Source organism: Myotis yumanensis, unplaced genomic scaffold, assembly GCF_028538775.1.
Source record: "Myotis yumanensis isolate MYYU_CA2020_CCGP unplaced genomic scaffold, mMyoYum1.0.hap1 SCAF_17, whole genome shotgun sequence".
NCBI lineage: Eukaryota > Metazoa > Chordata > Mammalia > Chiroptera > Vespertilionidae > Myotis > Myotis yumanensis.
Window position 1 is genome coordinate 22,522,642 of NW_027223768.1, and position 21,854 is coordinate 22,544,495.

Sequence of the window (21,854 nt, forward strand, 5' to 3'; positions counted from 1 at the left end):
GATTAAAGAAGAACCTCTACTTTCTTTAAATATGGAAGGAGACCCATTACAAATTTTTGTTGATTGCCATTTTATTTTAAGTTAGCAATTTGAACCACAGGTTGAACTTAAGTTGTATCTTGATATCCTTTGGCAGTGTACCACACATCACTAAATGTAATAATGCTCTGTATTCATAAATATGCTCTGTATTCAAAATAATGCTCTACATTCATTAAATCAACCTATGACTTAATTATTTTCTGAACAACTAAGCTGTTGTAAGTCAAATGTTAATAACTATAGGTGCGGTGTTATACATTGGCACTTCATTGCTTTAGTGAAATTACATTTCTTTTTTTAAAAAATATGTTTTTGTTGATTTTTTTTAAGAGAGAGAGGAGGGGAGAGGGATAGAGAGAAACATTGATGAGAAAAAAGCATCATCAATTGGCTGCCTCATTCACACCCCCTACCAGGGATCAAGCGTAAAACCCAGGCATGTGCCTGACCAGTAATCAAACCAGCAATCTCTTGGTTCCTGGGTCAGCACTTAACCACTGACCCATACCAGCCTGGCTGAAATGGCATTTTAAAACTTAATATTAGCATTTCATAACTTAAAAATACCCAAGTTGATTATAAAAATAAGTTTAAAAAATACAAATTTTAAAAATGTAAGGGGCTAAAACCAAATATTCATCAATGTGTAAGTATTCCTTTTGGATGATTTCCATGGAATAGACTAATTAATTAAGGCTTTTTCAAATAGGAACTTATTGAAATCCTGTATCATAAAAGGCTAATATGCAAAATGACCAAACAGCGGAATGACCGGTCGCTATGATGCGCACTGACCACCAGGGGGCAGATGCTCAACGCAGGAGCTGCCCACTGGTTGTCAGTGTACTCCCATGGGGGAGTGCCGCTCAGCCAGAAGCCGGGTTCATGGCTGACGAGTGCAGTGGCTGTGGTGGGAGCTTCTCTTGCCTCTGCGGCAGTTGGACATCCCCTGAGGGCTCCTGGACTGTGAGAGGGTGCAAGCCGGGCTGAGGGGCCCCTCCACCCCCCAACTGCACAAATTACATGCACCGGGCCTCTAGTACAAAATAATATTGAATGTAAGCTGCAATTGAAAAATAAAATATATTTATTTAGTGAAAGCAAAACAAAACCAAAAAATATTTATGGCAATACCTGACTAATATTGAAATCTTCACCATATCTGCTGAATTTAAAAAGTTAAGGATTTAACTTGCAGGAAGGCTTTTGATATTTAATTAAAGAAGATATTTTAATTAGAATTTTAAAGAATGTAATACATATTGCCTTAAATTAGAAATATAACTTTTATAGAGAAGATTCTAGACTAAGTGTAGTAGCTGAATAAATCCTGATAGTCTGTTAATATATTTTTATTTTATTTATTTTCTAGGTAGGAATAATATACCTGTCTTATTTTGTTTATTTAAGTATATGTAAATTATTAGATAATGTTAAGTAATTGAATAGAGTTTTCTATAGGAAAAAAATACTAGACTGCATTTTCTTTTAGGTCAGTTATCTTATCCTCATTTATCTTTCTTTTTGAATATCATTAAGAATGTTTTAAGGACTAGGAAAGGTAGAAGAGAATATTGGGGGGATAAATGGTGATGGAAGGAGACTTGACTTGGAGTGGTAAACATACAATACAGTATATAGGTGATGTATTATAGAATTGTACACCTGAAACCTATATAATTTTATTAACCAACTAGAGGCCTGGTGCATGACATTCGTGCACTGGGGGGTGTGGGGGTCCCTCAGCCCGACCTGCACCCTCTCCAATCTGGGAGCCCTCAGGGGAGTCCTCTCCAATCCGGGAGTTTCTTTCTATCTTTGCAATCATATGAGTGAATTGTCTGAGACCCAACTCAGTTTGGTTTGTTGCTCTCAGAATAATAGAGGCATTTTTTTTTCTTTGCTTCATTGGTGGAGATTTCCTGGAAGTTTTAGGATATCTTCCCTTTAATTTTTCCTAGATACTCTGATTTTACTTATGTCTCTCACCTTTGCTTTCCCTCCATCCCCCACCGCAACAGTAACCTGCTCCAGGCTCACTTTGCTCTAGTGCAGCGGTTCTCAATCTGTGGGTTGCGACCCTTTGGGGGTCGAACGACCCTTTCACAGGGGGAGCCTAAGACCATCAGAAAACACATATATAATTACATATTGTTTTTGTGATTAATCACTATGCTTTAATTATGTTCAATTTGTAACAATGAAATTGGGGTCACCACAACATGAGAAACTGTATTAAAGGGTTACGGCATTAGGAAGGTTGAGAACCACTGCTCTAGTTTGTAGGAGAGCCGTCTGCCACCAGAACTATGATTCCCAGCATTCCTGGTGCTCCCCGCGCTCTGGGCTTCCACTTCCGGTCCTGGGGCTGCCATCAGAACTATTCCCAGAATTCCTGGTACTACCGTGCTCTTGGTTTTCCCTTCCTGCTCTGTCTCCGTTCCATGGCCTCCCACTCTGCCAAGTCCTCTAAGCAACCAGCTCTCCCTCTCAGCTCTCCATCTGGCGGCTTGGGAGCCAAGTTCCCCAAGCCACTCCACTCTCCCTGGCTCTCCTGCTCTGCTCTCCGCCCGGCAGCTTGGGGGGTGTCTGAGGGAGTCACGTCCCCCCAAGCCTCCAGCTCTCCCGCTCTGCTCTCCACCCAGCGGCTTGGGAGGAGCGACCAAGGGAACCACGTCCCCCCAAGCTGCTGGCTCTTCCGCTCTGCTCTCCACACGGCGCCTGTGTATACAAATTAACCCGCCATCTTTGTTGGGTTAATTTGCATAAGCACTCCTGATTGGCTGGTGAGTGCAGCGGAGGGATGGTCAATTTACATGTTTCTCTTTTATTATATAGGATGTCACCTCAATAAATTCAAGAAAAAAAGAAAGGAAATGCTTAGGGACTTGAAAAAATTAATCCATTTTCAAATTAAAAACAAATTTTATTTTTACTTATAACAATATAACATTAAGGAATCCTAGAGGCAGAAAGAATTTTTAAATGATTTAGGATATTAGATTTTTATTTAATATTTTTCAGAACCAAATGATTTTAGAACTGGTTGTTTCATTTAAAAATTTGGATCCTAATTTTGCTCTTTCAAATTAAATGATTTTATAATATGTTGGGACAATCTATAGTTATAATAGCTTAGTTGGGGAGGAGGTTCTCATTTATGTCACATGGCCTACCAGTTTGTTGTATTAAAAAAGTGTGAGGAGATACTTGAATGGAGAAAGAAAGAACCATAAAATACTATTACTAGGAGGGTTTTTAGGGAAGTCATCTAATATAGTCCCTTAGTTTTACAAGAAGGAATGATGCCCACAGAGATTAAGTAACTGGTCTCAGGTCACACACACATCAAATGGCAGAGCTGGAACTGGAAACCTGCTCTCTGAACTTTAGCCAACTAAAATTAAAGTTGAATTAAGTTGGCCTATCTGCTTTTAACCTTAGAATTTAAAAAAACACCTACATTGATGACTTAAAGTTATCTAAGTAGAAACTGAGCCTTCTAAATAGTATTTATTGAAACTGGAAAAAGGCCCATTGGCTCATTGCTGGAGTTGAATAGCTGCATAGCTCAAGTTTAGAGTATGAAAGTGTGACTTTAAAAATGACGCAATTACTCATGAATTTCTTAAGATTAAACATTATCATCTATATATATAAAAGCCTAAGCAACCGTTCGACCTGTCGACCAGTCTCTATGACGCACACTGACCACCAGGGGACAGATGCTCAACGCAGGAGCTGTCCCTTGTTGGTCAGTGCGCTCCCTCAGTGGGAGCACTGCACAGCTGACGGATGGATGTTAGACACAGGGCTCAGGGCTGGCCACCGCAGCCCGGAGACCGCAGTGGAGTGGCAGTGAGCCTGCTGAGCGGTGGTGGCAGGCACATTGGGGCCGGGATGAGCAGGAGCAGCAGGCGGCGTTGGACTGCTGGTTTTGGCCCGATCCCTGCAGGCCACGCAGAGGGACCCCACCGGGCCTCTAGTAGGAACATAATAATCTCTATACTCTATTAAATCTATTATACATCTAATCCTAGTACACTTTTCTTACTATCAGAGGCCTTGTTTGGGAGATGCCTTAACAACAACTATAAAGTGTATTAGTAGCATTTTCTATTAGTGGGCATTTATGTCTCCATAATTCACAAATTTTATTTCTTGTGCAGCATCTTGAAGGATTGTTAAGTCTAGTGTAAAATACTGTGCTTTTCTCTCAACTTTAGTTATTTAGCTTTTAAAAGATACTCTTTACTTCTAAAATGTACATATATTAAATAAGGAACATATATGTTCTGGGAAGAAGTTCTAACTTTAAGTTAAAACTTTAATTATACTATTTATTTTAATTTATTTTTCTCTTAGCCCTTTCTTCTGGTGTTCATTTCTAACCTAGAGCTTTTGAATATGCTTAATCTTTACAAATGAAGAAAAAGATCACTATTTGTTTTAATAGAGAAAATTATCCTTTATTGGGCTGGACAAAAAAATTAAATTGTATCTTTTTACAGTTTATTGCACATGTTTCAATATTCTACTTTTTGTACTAGGTCATGCATGCATTTAGCGGTTATACACTTAATAAGAGGGTGGGTGAAATTTGAGTGTTGAATAGATTTTTTTTGGACCTTTTGCCAAGTAAATGTGTTTTCTCAAAGTATTTTGATAATTGGCATCAAAATAAGTTTATTATATGTTCTTGCATTAAAGAATGGCATTAAAGAATGGCAAGGACGATTGCAGTGTCTTACTGAAATTTGGAAAATTTATTTTTCCTCGAACTTTGGTGCAGAAAATCAAGGCATTCCAGGTGTGTGTGTGTGTGTGTGTGTGTGTGTGTGTGTAAATGAAAGAGAGGCGAAATACTAAGTTGTATACAGAAAACAGACTTGAGATCGTCTGTTTTCTAAAAATACACATAGGAAAGACTGTTCATACTTTTTAAAATCCAAATGAGTGGCTGGGTTTATGCCTAGATTTTCTCACTTCTGTGACGTACTGATATTATTCCTTGCCCTTCCAAGGCAATAAATGTTGCCTTGATCCACAAGTTATTGTTGTGTGCATGTGAACAGGAGCATGCTCTGTCAAAGAGAATTAGCCTTTCCAAACTTACTAGACTTATTTATTCTTTCATGTATATAATGATATATTTGTTATTTAAAAAGAAGGGAAACTAGTGGATTTTTGCTGTTTTTATAACTTTAACATATATAATTTTCTTACCTTTAACCTTGTGATTGAGCTGTCCACAGCATGAATTTTAAAACTGAAATTAGCTTAGTTTATTCTTAATTATGTGTCCTGATATTTTATAGGATAGATATTGTATTTCAATATTATTATTCAAGTGGGCCTTTGTTAAAAATAAAGCAAGAAACCTCTACCTGGTCCTGTTAATAGCAGTAAATTTTTTTGTTGTAGAGGTGAATAGTGTATTTTTACTATAAATTGATTTTCTAAATTATGTTATTATTTTCAAGTTGATCATGGTGATAAGGTTAAGTAAGGCAAATGTAGTGCTTTTTTATTTAATTTTAATCTTAAAATATATGACAAGTTACAGATATAAAAATCACTTGCTCAGGATTACATATGTATGTAGAATTGCTGATACGTAGGTTCACAGCCATAATTGTACTTTATGCTAAAGCTTATGGGGCAATTTATTTAGCTGCAAAATGTACTTCTTATTACTTTACTAACAAACAAGTAAATTACTTAAAAGTATAGATGATGGTTAAGCAACATGTGAGAAGAAAGGCACGTTTATTCAGAAATCATTGGTAAGGTCTATAAAAAGTACATGTTTTATGTGTCACACAGAGTATAACACTTGCTTTAACTGAGTAGCTTATAATGTTCTTCAGGAAACCTTAAAAGTTCCTCACTCAGCTCTTATGCTTTCCCTTTCTCATTCTTTCTGCCTCTTGATCTCTTGGTTTTAAAATCTTCCTCCTTATTTTGTAGACACTGCTCTCCTGTTCACTACTTCTTCTCTGTCTTTACGTCTCATCACTGGGCCTCTCTCAGTGTCTGTTTTCCCAACCTCCATCCCAAATTCCAGCTGTATATCTACAACCAGTTGGTCAGGTAACTGCACCTTTTTCAGTGCACTCTTTGATAGAGCATGCTCTGTTCTTTCTGTTTGTTTTGTTTGCTTTTTTCTTTTTTTGTTTGTTTGTTTGTCCTAACAGCTTAGAGGGCTCTTGTCAAATGTCCCATAGATTTTACCTTTTTGTTTCTACATGAATTTAACATGCTGGCTGTTCAAGAAATGGAGTGACAGTTCCTGGGCTTTTTATTAAGTGTTTGTTGGATGCGTGGGTGCATTTTTGTCGATTAGCTACCACTGCAGATCTAATTCCACTAATATAAGCAGCCCACCTTTTATTTAGCTGTTGCATCTACATTTGAGGACAGTTCAAAAAGCTTTTCCTAAATCGGTAATTTCTCCTAACATTTTGGAGCTAAGAGTTACTGGGCTATTTAATTTCAAAGATCAGGTTAAATTGAGAAATTTGAGGTATTTGCTGCATCCTTTACTCCAGTAAATAAACAGTTATGTTTATATACATTAGACATCTGACTGTGGTGCTCAGTGTTCTCTTCGTGAAAAACAGAGTAACACCTGACATTGTATCTCTTAGGTAATGGCTACCAAACTCACTATACCTGAGGCAAAACCAGACTGCATTTGAAAAAGGGACATGAACATGCTTTTTGTTTGTTTGCTTGTTTGGGGGCTTTAGGGGTTTTTTTGTTGTTGTTTTGGTCTTTGTTGTTTTGCATTTGTGTTTTCTGGCCTGAGCCTTCAGAAAAAATTCCTTATGTCTTCTCTTATAAAAAAGAATCACCTATGAAAAATGAATATATATTATCAATCATGGTTGTGCAGATGTTCTCAAGATTTTTTTCTCTGAATTTACCACCCTTTTTTCCTTTGCTACTCTTACAATTACAAGTAAAACAAATTCTCTCATTTTCTAAGTTGACTTATCAAAGCCTCTGTTATCGCAAACTTTTTTAGAGGAGTAGTGTGAATGTTCTTTTTTACACAGCTTGTTGGTAAGGTGCTGAGTGATAGCACTCTCAAAGTGATTTCTGCCTGTAGACTTGTTCTCTCACTGTTCTTCATGGTGTGACCATAGGTTTCTGACAAAGCGGGAGCAAAAACTAATGCAACGGCGACAACATGCAGAAGAGCTGCTAGAGTGGAAGCGACGTTTAGATGCAGAGGAAGCAGAAATTCGTCAGATGGAAAAACAAGCTTTGGCTGCCTGGGACAAAGAATTAATAAAACCTAAAACTCCTAAGAAAGAATTGGAGGACCAGAGAATAGAACAGAAAGGTAATAAATACTGACTGTATTCAGACTACAAACTAAAGCCTAATATAATGAAAGAGTTACTTCATTATTTTTTAAAAATGTGAATGATTAAGGGTGATGAAGGCCATAAATGTACATTTGCTACAGAAATTGGAAAGTTGGGAAAATATTGTGAATAGCTTTATGCTAATATACTTGAAAACTTAGAAGAAATGGGTAAATTCCATGAAATGGAAATGGGGTATTCTGTGACCAAGTGGAGTCTGACACATTAAAAAATTGATAATGTGGTGAATGACTTAGACAAATTTTTTTTGTGTGTGTGAGTGTCCCAGCAAGGTCAGAAGAGTTCTCCTCCTGGTACTAGCCTAGGGTTCCGGTGGCACTCATAAAAAGACAAAAATAAGAATTATTATAAAGACAAAAACCATGATTATCCAGAAATACCAGAGCATATTACCTTTAGGGAGAGATAAGAAAGAAATATTAGTGTAAGGGAGAATTCAGCAGGGTGTTATCTGAATTCCTTGGAGCAGGTGATCAACCAGGTCCTCTGTCTTCTTGAGGGTGATCCACAGGGGGTGTTTCTGGTCGGAGGTCACCTTCCACTCAGGCTGGGCGTCGCTTGGCTGGTGGGCTGCTTTCACCCAGGAGTGGTGGATCCAGGTGTTCAGTCCAGCAACCTTGAGAGCTGGTGGCTGCAGATCTCTGGACCTCTGAGGAGCAGTGGTGGGAGGTGCATCCTCCCTTTTCTTCCCAGCTTCTTTGACTTCACTGCCTGGTTTGGTATCTTCTTCCCTGGCTGAGGCTACGCTGCATGGAAAGACCTGGTCTGACTTAGACAAATTTAAGGGGAAAAATCCATGACATCTTAGTGGACTCAAAAAAGGCAATCTAAAGTCTAAAAAGCATTTGTAATAAAGCACAAACCAGTCTTAAAACAGACATCATACTTAATGATAAAACATAGAAGGCTTTCCCTCTGGATTTGGAAATAAGACCAAGATGCCTTTTTTTTTTTTTTAGGGAGAGTGGAAGAGAGAGGGAAGGACAGAGAAACATCAAGGGAAACATTGATTGGTTGTCCCCTCCAGGAGCCCCAACCAGGGCCTGGGCTGGGGAGGAGTTTGCAACCAAGGTATGTGCCCTTGACCAGAATCGAACCCGGGACCCTTTGTTCCGCAGGCTGACACTCTATCCACCGAGCCAAACTGGCTAGGGCCAAAGATGCTTATTTTCACCTAAGGCAGCAGTCGCCAACCTTTTGGACCTCACAGACCACCAGTGGTCCGTGGATCACCAGTTGGCGACCGCTGACCTAAGGAGTGAAAGGAAAAAGCAAAACTCTCCATTATTACAGATAGAGCTATGCACATAGGAAATCTAGCACTCACATGACAGTTATTAGAATTAATAAGTGAGTTTAGCAAGGTTGCTGGATATAAAATCCATAAACAAAACTCAGTTACATGTCTATAGCAGAAATTGGTTAGAAAAATCTAATTTTTAAAAGAAATATCATTTATAATAGAAATAAAAAATATGAAGTACCTAAGAATAAATATGCCAAAAAGTACATGATCTTTGTTTATAAAATTAACAATTTTATTGAGACATTAGAGAAGACCAAAATAAATGGAAAGCTTTCCCATATTCACAGACAGATTCAGTATCATAAACTTGTTAATTCTCCCTGAATTTATAGATTCAAGACAATTAAAATCAGAAACCCTGCAAGATTTCTTCATAAAGTTTAATAAGCTCATTTTAAAATTTATATGAAAGAGCAAAGGACCAAAAAGCAAAGACACTCACCCCTAAAAAAGAACCACAAAATGCAGGAACTTATTTTACCAGATAGCAGACTTCTAAAAGTATAATAATTTAAACAATATGATATTTGTACAGAGATAGACAAAATAACTATGAAACAGCCCTGAAAAAAAACCCCTGCATAAGAAAATTTTACTTTTGACACAGGTAACTTTGCAGACTAGTGAAGAAAGGAGGAACTCTCCAATAAATTTTTGTGGGAGAGAAAAAAAAGAAGTTGGATCCCCACATGACCATATAAAAAGATCCATCTCAAGGAGGAAAGAAACTTGTATATGACAAAACTATAGAACTTTTTGAGGACAATATAAGAGAGGTATTTTTATGACACCCAGGGGAGGGCAAGATTTAACATGCTATGCAAAACAAAAACCATTAAGGGAAAGATTGGTAAATTCAACTTCAATAAATTAAGAATTTCTGTTCATTAATCACCATAAAGTAAAACAAGGTAAGAGATTTGCAACACATCTGACTGACAAAGGGATAGTATCAAGCACATGTAAACTACTACTGTGAGTGAAAAAGAAAATGCCAACTATGTTTAAAAAAAAAGAATAGGCAGCCTGGCCAGAGTAGCTCCATTGGTTGATTGTCAGCCTGTACACTGAAAGGTGGCTGGTTCAATTCCTGGTCATGACACATACCTGGGTTGTGGGTTCAATCCCCAATCGGGGCACGTACAGAAGGCAACCAATGGATGTTTCTCATATCAATGGTTTTCTCTCTGTGTTTCTCTCTTTCTTTCTCTCTCTCTCTCTCTCTCTCTCTCTCTCTCTCTCTCTCGGCATGTCCTCTGGTGAGGGTTAAAAAATAAAGAAAACACTTTTTTTAAGTAGACAAAAGAGCAGACACTTCACAAATTAAGAACTCCAAATAGATGCTCAACTTCATTAGTATCAGGGCGTAAAAACCATAAAGAAATACGATTGCATACCTGAATACATTTTCCCCAAATTTGGTGGCTTAAAAAGTTTTTTATGTTATCACTTCTGGATGCCAGAAGTACAAACTCAAGGTGTTGGAGGGACTCTTGATTCCAGGAGACAATTCTTTCTTTCCTTTTCCTAGCTTCTGATGGCTAAGCAATAGGCATTCCTTGTATCTGCATAATTCCAATCTCACATAATCATCTTCTCCATGTCTGTCTTCTCTTTTGTCTCATAAAGAAACTTGTCATTAGATTTAGGGCATACCCACATAATCTAGGACAGCCGTGGGCAAACTATGGCCCGTGGGCCGGATCCAGCCCGTTTGAAATGAATAAAACTAAAAAAAAAAAAAGACCGTACCCTTTTATGTAATGATATTTACTTTGAATTTATATTAGTTCACACAAACACTCCATCTATGCTTTTGTTCCGGCCCTCCGGTCCAGTTTAAGAACCCATTGTGGCCCTCGAGTCAAAAAGTTTGCCCACCCCTGATCTAGGATGATTTCATCCCAAGATCCTTAATTACATCTGCAAAGATCTTTTTTCCAAGTAAGATTATATGTCTTGGGGTGGGGGCTCATCATTCAAGCCATTTACAATACTAACTAAACCTGTTCTTATGTAGGTGGAACAAAGAACGCCATTCCACTTCTGGGTTTATATGGAAAAGAACTGAAAACAAGTTTTCTAAGAGATTTGCACACTCATGTTTATAGCAACATTATTCACAATAGCCAAAAGATAAAAGCAATCTGGTGTCTGTCAATAGATGAATAGATATATAAAATGTAGTACATACATGCAATGAAATATTCAGCCTTAAGAAGGAAGGAAATTCTGACACATGTTATAACATTGATGAATCTTGAAGACATACTAAGTGAGTTAAGCCAGTCTCAAAAGGACAAGTATTTTATTACTAGAAATCTGGTGCACGGATTCATGCACCAGTGGAGTCCCTCAGTGTAGCCTGCGGGGATCAGGCTGAAACGGGCAGCCCAGTGCTGCCTGCCGCTCCTGCTTGCCTCTTCTGCTTATCCCAGCCCTGCTGTGCCTGCCACTGCCGCCACTGGGTAAGCTCACTGCTGCTCCGCTGTGGTCTTCGGGCTGCAGTGGCCAGCCGTGAGCCCTGTGTCTGGCGCTCGACGGTCAGCTGAGTGGTGCTCCCGCTATGGGAGCGCACTGACCACCACAGGGCAGCTCCTGTGTTGAGCGTTTTCCCCCTGGTGGTCAATGAGTGTCATAGCGACCGGTCATTTGGTTGTTTGGTCAACTGGTCACTTAGGCTTTTTACATATATAGATTCCACTTATATGAGATACCTTTGAGTAGTCAAATTCATAGAGATAGAAAGTAAAATCATTGTTGCTAGGGCCTTTGGGGAGGAGAGAATGGGGAGTTAAATTTACAGTTTCAGTTTGAGATGATGAAAAAGTTCTTGTGATGATGATTGTACAATAGTGGGAATGTACTTAACTTCACTGAACTGTACACTTAAAAGTGGTTAATATTGAAAATTTTGTTATGTGTATTACCACAACTTAAAAAAATTAATTTTTTAAAAGTTGGGTTGTATAGTAAAAAGTCTAGAAAGGCACACAAAGCAAACCCTACTTGACTGCCATTGGTTTATTTTTGAGGTACAGAAATTGGGCCAATGAAAGTGGTTGGGGATAATTATATAAACCAGTGATGGCGAACCTTTTGAGCTCGGCGTGTCAGCATTTTGAAAAACCCTAACTTAACTCTGGTGCTGTGTCACATATAGAAATTTTTTTATATTTGCAACCATAGTAAAACAAAGATTTATATTTTTGATATTTATTTTATATATTTAAATGCCATTCAACAAAGAAAAATCAACCAAAAAAATGAGTTCGCGTGTCACCTGACACGCGTGTCATAGGTTCTCCGTCACTAGTATAAATTAATCACTTTACATACATCTGCACAGTTTCAAGGTTATTTGTTTTCTACTATGTTCTTGTATTATTTTTATGACTTAAAAAATAAGCGAAAGACAAAAAGAGAGAGAGAGAGAGAGAGAGAGACTGCCAAAATGAAGTCTTCCACAGACAGCAGATTGGAGAACCTTTGGTAGTTATCTCTCAGGACGTAGTAGTACAGGTGTCTTTCATTATGTTCTTTGTACAATTTTTATATTGTTTGAACTTCTAAAATGAGCATATGTTATTGTTATTGAACAACAAAAAAAATATGTTGAAGGACATAAAGCCAAACTGTAGAGGATTCTTTTATTGCCTACTACCTAAAAATTAAATCATTTTCTAAACCATTTAAAATTTATTCACATTCTATTTTGGAATAGGTGAATATCCTTGAGGATTTTTAGAATTCCTTCATTTAACCATTCTGATTATGCTACACATGAACAATATAAAAATATACCTATTTATTTATTTATTTTTATTGTCTAAAGTTTTACATATGTCTCCTTTTCCCCCAATTGACCGCCGCCCCCCACCCCAGCCATTCCCACCCCAGGCAAGTCCCCACTGCCCCAGTGTCTGTGTCCATTGGTTATGCTAATATGCATGCATACAAGTCCTTTGGTTGCTCTCTAACCCGCCCCCCCTCCCCTACCATTTGTCTCTGGATCTATTCTTGTTCATCAGATTATGTTGATCATTATATCCCACATATGAGTGAGATCATGTGATATTTATCTTTCTCCGACTGGTTTATTTTGCTTAGTATAATGCTCTCCAGTTCCATCCATGCTGTTGCAAATGGAAAAATATGGAACACTTCATGGATTTGCATGTCATCCTTGTGCAGGGGTCATGCTAATCTTCTCTGTATCGGTCCAATTTTAGTATATGTGCTGCTGAAGCGAGCACTAAAAATATACCTTTTTAACGTTTAAACGGAAGTGCTTTTAAATATCAGGTTATCCTTGTTTACTTTGGGGTATAGGTATTATCTATAATAATAAAAGCATAATATGCTGATTAGACCAGACATCCTTCCGGAAGTCCTTCCAGAAGACCTTCTAGATGAAGCCATGGCAGCAGGGGCCGAGGCAGAGGCGGCGCTGGTGGGGGCTGAGCTCCTTGCACGAATTTCGTGCATCGGGCCTCTAGCGTTAAATAAAGTTATTTTACAGATATTAGACCCAAAATCTTAAGTGGGGTTTAGAATTAAGTATATCAAATGTTAGCATTACTGACCACCAAAGTATAATATAACCAAATTTTTGTGGGGCATTGTATCTGTAGATACAAAGAAGGAAAGCAATTGCCATTCTTAAGATTATACAATACTAGAGGCACGGTGCACGAATTTGTGCACAGGTGGGGTCCCTTGGCCTGGCGAGCAATCGGGGCTGATTGGAGCTGTCTCGCCCAGTCCCAGTCAGGGCTGATCCGGGCCAGTTGGCCAGGGCCAGGGACTGCAGGAAGTTGGCTGGCTGCAGGAGGTTGGCTGTGGGAGTGCACTGACCACCAGGGAGCAGCTCCTGTGTTGAATATCTGCCCACCGGTGGTCAGTGCGCGTAATGTTGACTGATTGTTCAGTTGACTGGTTGTAATGGTCGCTTAGACTTTTATATATGTAGATAATGTCAGGTATTTTCTGTTTAGCCCTGACTGGGTGGTTCAGTTGATTGGAGCATCATCCTATGCACCAAAAGATTGTGATTTGATTCCCAGTCAGGGCACATACCTAGGTTGCGGGTTGGTTCTAGCCCTAGTCTGGGTGTGTACATGGGACAGCCAATCCATGTTTCTCTCTCTCTCTCTCTCTTTCTCTCTCTCTCTCTTTCTCTCTCTCTCTCTCTTTCTCTCATTCTCTCCTTTCTCCCTTCCTTTCTCTCTAAAAATCAATTTTAAAAAAGCATACCCTTGGGTGAAAGTTAAAAATAAAAGCATTTTCTGTCTAGTGTCAAACATATTTCTGTTTTCTTAGAAAGAGCACAGGCCACAATGGACAGGAAATTCCAGAGGCAAGACAGTGCTACAGATTCTGAAAGTGCTAATTTAAGTTCAGAGTGTATCTCCATTGGTGCATAAGCCATACTTTACTCATTTTTATTGCTATGTAGCATTTCATTGTATAAATATACCATAATTTATTCTTTTTACTGTCAATAGACATTTGCATTTCTTCCAGTTTTTGACCATTATAACAATCCTGCTATTGACCATGTATATATCTCCTGCGGTTTATATGCAAGATTTCTCTAGGATGTATACCTAGGAGTGAATTTGCTGATCATAGAGTTTTCATCTTTTCCAAATTCTACCAAATAGTCTTCCAAAGTTATTGAACCAATGAATATAATAGCTGTAATTGTTCTTCATCTTCACAAACACTGAGGGTGTCAGTAACTGTCATTGCTGATTATATGTTATATATAATCTCTCAGTGTGTGTGGGCCAAAATTCTCAATTAGACTAATAGACTTTATAGTAAATGTGGTTCATTAAATGATAGGACTAAAAACTTATATTTAAATACAACTAGTGAAATTATGCTAAAAATAAATATAAAGTATAACAGTGGAATATTTCCCTTGACCAAGATTGTGTACTTTTTTTTGTTTTCACCCTCTCTTTCTAGAAATAGCAAGTGAGGCGGAATCTCCAGTACTTTCCTACTCTCATCTGCACAGTGAAAGCTCTATTCCAGAAGAATTAGGCAGCCCTGCTGTTGAATATAGACCTTCTGAGTCCATAGTTCAGGAGCAGCCTGGTAGTCCAGATCACAGTATACTTACTGAAGACATGGTTTTTTCACAAGAACTGGAATCTTCTACTTCTCCTAGTAAACATGTAAGTTAATATATATTTACTAGAGGCCCAGTGCACAAAATTAGTGCACTCATGATGGTGGTGGGGAGTCCCTCAGTCTGGCCTGCGCCCTCTTGCAGTCCAGGAGCCCTTGGAGTATGTCCGACTGACGGCTTAGGCCCGCTCCCCATGGTGGGGAGCGGGCCTAAGCCGTCAGTCGGACATCCTTAGCTCTGCCGCTGCAGCGGGAAAGGCTCCTGCCACTGCCGCTGCACTCGCCAGCCATGAGCCAGGCTTCTGGCTGAGCGGCACTCCCCTTGTGGGAGCTCCTGCATTGAGTGTCTGCCCCCTGGTGGTCAGTGCGCGTCATAGTGACTGGTCGTTCTGCCGGTCAGTTAATTTGCATATTAGCCTTTTATTATATAGGATATCTTAAAGCTTTTGGAAAAAACTGTCTAAAAGGTATATTATTAACAGTTATAGTCTTGTTGGTAATGACAGTGTCAACTATCATAACTAACATAGTATATGACATTTGAGCAAAAATAAAGCTTTTCATTGACTTCTAAAAATTTATAAATATCTGACCTTTTGCTTTAGTGACAGTTATAAAATTATATGCAATTAAGTCTGTTAATATTGAGGGTATAGGAAAGAATATGTGGGAATATCACAAATTATTAAAATCTGTTTTGTCATAATAATAGAAACAGTAAGAGCTTAAACAGTGTGTCTTTTCTGAAATGTAGCTTATAACTGCTCTATAATCTACACTAATAAAAGAGAAACATGGTAATTGGCGTACGACCGCTACCCTTTTCATTGGCTAATCAGTGAGTATATGCAAATTAACTGTCAGCCAAGATGGCGGCCAGCAGCCAGGCAGCTGGAAGCGAACATGAGGCTCGCTTGCTTCAGTGACTACGAACTCCAACGTTCCCCCGCGTCACTTTCCGGCCTCTCAGTTGCAACTCTAAGCAATTATGTACTATGTTGCAAATAAGAAGCTAAACAAAAGCCCAGAAACGGCTTTCAGTCAGCCGGGCTTTAGCAACATTGTATCGATGTTTTCAGCGGCGAGGCCTCAGAGCTAAAGCTGGCCCAGAATAAAAAAAAAAAGAAAACAAGGAGCAGTTGGGAGCTTCAGTCACTCGCTTCCGGAAAACAGCCCTCAGCCCCTCACCCAGACTGGCCAGGCACCCCAGTGGGGACCCCCACCCTGATCCAGGACACCCTTCAGGGCAAACCAGCCGGCCCCCACCCGTGCACCAGGCCTCTATCCTATATAGTAAAAGGGTAATATGCCTCCTGGCACCGGGATCAGCGTGACAGGGGGCAGCGCCCAAACCCCCTGATCGCCCTGCGGTTCTGTGTGTGACAGGGGGCGGGGCCACAACCTCCCTATCTGCCCCGCTCTATGCCTGATAGGGGGGAGCTCCCCAATCCCCTGATTGCCCTGCGCCTCTGTGTTTGACAGGGTGCAGCACACCAACCCCCTGATCGGCCCTGCTCTGTGTGTGACAGGGTAGAGCCATAACCTCTCCATCGGCCCTGCTCCGAGTGTGACAGTGGCGGCGCCCCAACCCCCTGATCGGCCCTGCTCTGTGGGTGATAGAGGATGGCGCCCCAACCCCCCTCCACGGGCCTTGCTCTGTGTGTGACAGGGTAGAGCCATAACCTCCCCATTGGCCCTGCCCTGAGTGTGACAGGGTGCAGCACCCCAACCCCTGATCCGCCCTGCTCTGTGTGTGACAGGGGGCGGTGCCCCAACTCCCCTATCAGCCCTACTCTGTGAGTGACAGGGGGGAGCTCCTCAACCCCCTGATCGGCCCTGCTCTGTGTGTGACAGATGGTGGTGCCCCAACTCCCCTATCGGCCCTACTCTGTGAGTGACAGGGGGGAGCTCCTCAACCCCCTGATCAGCCCTGCTCTGTGCGTGACAGGGTACGGAGCCCCAACACCCCTGATCAGCCCTGCTCTGTGCGTGACAGGGGGCAGCACCCCACCCCCTGATGGGCCCTGCTCTGTGCGTGACAGGGGGTGGCGCCGCAACCTCCCCATTGACCCTGCCTTGAGTGTGACAGGGGGCGGTGCCCCAACCCCCCAAACGGCCCTACCCTGAGCGTGACTGAGGGTGGCATTGCAACCTCCTGATCCGCCCTGCTCTGTGCATAATAGGGGGCGGCTCCCCAACTCCCCAATCGGCCCTGCTCTGAGCCCGGCCAGGGGCTGCACCTAGGGACTGGGCCTGCCCTCTGCCACCCGGGAGCAGGCCTAAGCCAGCAGGTCGTTATCTCCCGAGGGGTCCCAGACTTCGAGAGGGCACAGGCCGGGCTGGGGGACCCCCCCCCACCCCGAGTGCACAAATTTTTGTGCACCGGGCCTCTAGTGTAGTTTAAAACTGCTCTATAAACTCAGTCAGAATAAAAGTAAGGTTTCATCGTTTTAAGGCAGGATCTAAAATGGTTATTGATTCTAAATTAGAATAGTGGTCACTTTTAGAATAAGAAATGTTTTCCACATTGTTCTTAATTCTATACTTCATAAATAAAATTTAGCTGGTAAAAATTTAAGCTATAGACTTAACTTTTTTCTTTTTAGCTTGAGTTTATAAAGTATATAAAGGAATTAACCTAAAAATACCAAATATTAAATGGACACAAACATTGTGAAAGCCTGTCATTGTTTTAAAAAGTAATTCACCTAAATTCAGAATGGAATATACTTTGTTAAAGTGTATGTTTATTGTGGATGTGAAGAAAGAATAGCATTTCCCTGTTGGAAAATCAGTCAGATTCACGTGTGTGACAACATCTGAAAAATTTAGATGATAGATATCATTTTTTTATCCAATGAAGAGCCCATCCCATGTTATGTTGCAAAATATTCCAATGCTTTGTGCACATACTTGGAAACAGAGCTTTTAGGTTGTAAAAAGATTTTTTTTAGTATTTTTATTCATTCCAGAGAGGAAGGGAGAGGGAGAGAGAGATAGAAACATCAATGATGAGAGAGAATCACCGATTGGCTGCCTCCTGCACACCCCCAGCTGGGGACCGAGCCCACAACCCAGGCATGTGCCCTTGACCGGAATCGAACCTGGGACCCTTCGGTCTGCAGTCTGATGCTCTATGCACTGAGCCAAACCAGCTAGGGCAGTTTGTAAAAAGATTTTAATGACATTTTCATATTAGTGATTTCTTGGTTATTATCTGTAAATGGGCTTATTGTATATATAATTTACTTGTTACATGATTCCTACCTTCTGGGAATTTGCAACCAAGCTATGCCTTTTTACACAATCTTATTTATCACTTGCTATAAATTGATTAGATTTTACCTAGCATCCTTATTGAGGTTCAGGATAGCCACTATCTGATCGAATACTAAAAATGTGTTGTTTTCTCACAAGAAAATATATAAAGACAATCAAAATTAGTGTACCTTAAAGTGGTTTTTATAATAAAAATAATATTTATTGAGTACTTAGTTACCAAGGGCCACATAGTATGCTGAATGTCTTATGTGGTTAACCTCACAGTGCTCAGCCTGAAGCTTAGCAGGCTAGGAAACTTGCCCAGAGTCATAGGGATAGGAAGTGATTGACAGCAAGGAATCAGATCAGGCTTTCTCACTTCCAGCTGACATCAAGGTAGAAAGTATGTCCTTAGTAATCTCTTGTGGGCAGTCTTCTTATGCTCTGTTTGCTTCCCTTCTTCCTTCAATACAAGTAGTACATACTTAGTATTTAATTTTTTTTCATTTTATTGAGATATAATTGACATATAACACTGTATAAGGTGTGTAGCATAGAATGACTTGACACACATATTATGAAATGATTGCCACATTAAGTTAACATCCATCGCTTCATATAGTTACCAAAAAATTCATTTTCCTTGTTATGAGAATTTTTAGGATCTACTATCTTTTTTGTTTGTTTGTTAGTCCTCACCCAAGGATATTTCTACATTGATTTTTAGAGAGAGTGGAAAGGAGAGGGAGAAAAAGAGGGAAACATCAATGTGAGGGAGGCACATCGACTGGCTGCCTCTCACACACACCCTGATCAGGGCTGAGGAAGGAGCCTGCAACCAAGGCATGTGCCCTTGACCAGAATTGAACCCAGGACCTTCAGTCTGCAGACTGACACTCTATCCACCAAGCCAAACCAGCTCGGGCAGCAACTTTCAAGTATACCACACAGCCGTGTTAACTACAGTCATCATATGCCACATTACATCCCCAGTATTTATTTATCTTATAACCAGAAGTTCTTATCTTTGACCACCTTCACTCAATTCTTTCATTCCCCACCCTCCATCTCTGGTAACCACAAATCTGATCTATTTTTTCTGTGAGTTTGTGGGGGTTTTTTAGATTTCACATACAAGTGAGATCATGTAGTATTTGTTTTTCTCTCTGACTTAATTTCACTTAGCATACTGCCCTCAGGGTCTATCCGTGCCATCATACATGATATACCATCTATTTGTTGATGGAGAACTGCCATATGATCCAACATTTACACTTCTGGGTAGATGTCCAAAGGAAACAAAATCACTATGTTGAAGAGATATCTGTACCACCCCAATTTAGTATGTTTTAAATTAAAAAGAATAAGAGGTAATATCACTTATACAATAATTATTACTAGTTCATTATAAACATCTTTTAAAGTATGTTTTTCCATAACTTTTTTCTGTTCCTTTAAAAAATTGACGTCTTATCTTTTGTAAAATTTATAGTGTTTTTTCGTTTTTTAAATCATAGAGTTATTTAAAATTCTTTGTAAATAATATTTGTAACTGGTTAATATCTGGAGTTTTAAATAGAATTTACAACTATATCATAGACCAGTTCTCATTTAGATTTTCTGTTTGCACAGTCACCTCCCAAAAGCTGCACGTCTGTGTCAAAGCTGGAGTCCAGCAAAGGAAGTTATAAGATTGGAGGGCAATGTCGTCCACCTGTCAAGTCCCATCAACCCAGTTACAGTTGGTCAGATGAGTCAGTATCTATGACACAGTCAGGTAAGACTAATAAAGAAGAGTTTTTTACTTTGTACCATACTTGAATTTTCTTAATAAGCTTTGTCTAACCATATGTTGGTATGATGTTATCCTTTGTTACATTTGCCATAAGCCTTTTTTCTTGCCAGGATTAAATTTCATAGTTCTTGGCTTTTCATTGATAATTAATTATATCCCCAATTACACTACATATGAAAAACTTAGATTATCTGGTGTTAACGGGCGTCATTTATTCATCAGGCATTTATAGTATTTTTTTCTGTGTCAGGCATCCTTATATGTTCCTATTGTGCTCTGTGCTTCCACTTGTTACACCAGACAGCACATCAGTTGTAACCAAATGTTACCCAGCAGGTCTCCCCTCCTAGAATACAGACTCCTGGAAAGGAGAGTCTATATTTTGTTAACAGTTGTAGCACCAGAACCTAGCAATGTCCTTTGCATTGCATATGGTAGGTAGTTATTAAATGTTTCTTGAATGAATTAACGATGACCATGAGGAGAGATGGGAGGTGATGAAGCAGGATAGCAAATCACTAATACATTATTTTTCAGAAGCTCAAATTTCTTATTTTTAAATGTTAGGTTGACTTTGCCTTTTTTTTAAGATTTATTTTTCCTTTACCATTTACTTAATATTATTTTGTATTAGTTTCTAGACTGGCTTTGTTTAAATGGAATATTACATTGCTGCTTTTCATTAGTAGTTATTTAGTTAACTTTATTTTTAAGTTAAAATTAAATAAAAGGTTTTATATCTCTTTCAGAAACTACATCTGACCAGAGTGACATTGAAGGTAGGATCAGAGCTCTAAAAGATGAGCTGCGGAAAAGAAAATCAGTTGTGGACCAGTTGAAGAAGGAACAGAAAAAAAGGCAGAAGGAAAGACTGAAAGCCCAGGAAGCCAGCCTGATCAAACAGTTAGAGGTTAGACATGGGGGGAAGGTGTTTATAATGTCAGGGCTAATGCAGATGTGATGCCTCAGATGTTTTTAATATATTAAAGTAATGAATTAGGATTTTTCAGTATTACTTGATGTCACATTTTATTCTAACTCTGAAAATAAAAATCCGAGGCTATCTAAACAAACTCTTGCTTATAACACTAAATTAAATATTAAATTAAAATAGTAAATACAATAATAGTATTAAAATGAATTTAAGTATTATAATAAGGTTTTTTTCTGAATAAGAAAGATTAAACACCCATGAAAGAAAGATTACTAACCATGCTCTCTTAAGCAAAGAACCATTAGGTAAATAATTCTAGCTATTGGAATTATTACTGCCCTTTTCCATTGATTTTTAATTTTTTTTTAGAAAGAGCTGGGGAGGGGGGGCCGGGAGAGAGAGAGAGAGAAACATTGATGTGAGAGGCACCTCTATTGGCTGCCTCCTGCACACGCCCTGACCAATGGGGGTGGGAATCCTGCAACCCAGGTACATGCCCTTGACTGGGAATTGATTCTGCAACCCACTTGTCTGGGCCAACACTCTAACCACTGAGCAACTGGCCAGGCTGTTGCTGCTGCCTTAAAAAAATTTTTTTTTATTGTTAGAAGAATGATGTTTCATGCCACACAACTTATTAGTATGGCTCTTTGTACTATTTGGATGGTTCCTAAATAACTCTAAACTTGCCTTTTCTCCCAGAAGCTAGCAGCCTTCCCTGATTCTGTGGGCTGGAAACCTGATTTTGATAGCTTCCTCATTCTGTTTTCTCCTATCCATTCAGTCACCAGATGCCATTGATTCCCTTTTATAAAGCTTCTTGCTGTCCCTTCCTATTCCGACTGTCATCAGACTATTTGGCAGTATTTGACGTCTTGCCTCTACTGTGTGCTTAGCCTCTTTAATGTCTCTGCCTCTGGTTGCTTCTCTAGTGCTTGCATACATTCTGCCAACCTAGTGTTCATTATAGAATTGGTT

General features: G+C 39.5%; 1 protein-coding gene and 1 non-coding gene across 2 annotated transcripts in view; one reads left to right on the forward strand and one right to left on the reverse strand.

The window, feature by feature from the left end:
- The window catches only part of CEP350 (centrosomal protein 350), a 115,323-nt gene that overhangs the window by 70,282 nt on the left and 23,187 nt on the right, over positions 1 to 21,854 (forward strand). Inside the window, exons 28-31 of the mRNA XM_070396928.1 lie at positions 7,194 to 7,393; positions 14,722 to 14,933; positions 19,780 to 19,924; positions 20,692 to 20,852. Coding sequence (XP_070253029.1) covers positions 7,194 to 7,393; positions 14,722 to 14,933; positions 19,780 to 19,924; positions 20,692 to 20,852 — 718 coding nt within the window. The remainder of the gene's footprint in view (positions 1 to 7,193; positions 7,394 to 14,721; positions 14,934 to 19,779; positions 19,925 to 20,691; positions 20,853 to 21,854) is intronic.
- On the reverse strand, positions 12,895 to 13,001 carry LOC138996537 (U6 spliceosomal RNA). Its single transcript, XR_011468815.1, has one exon. It is a non-coding gene; the product is annotated as a U6 spliceosomal RNA (small nuclear RNA).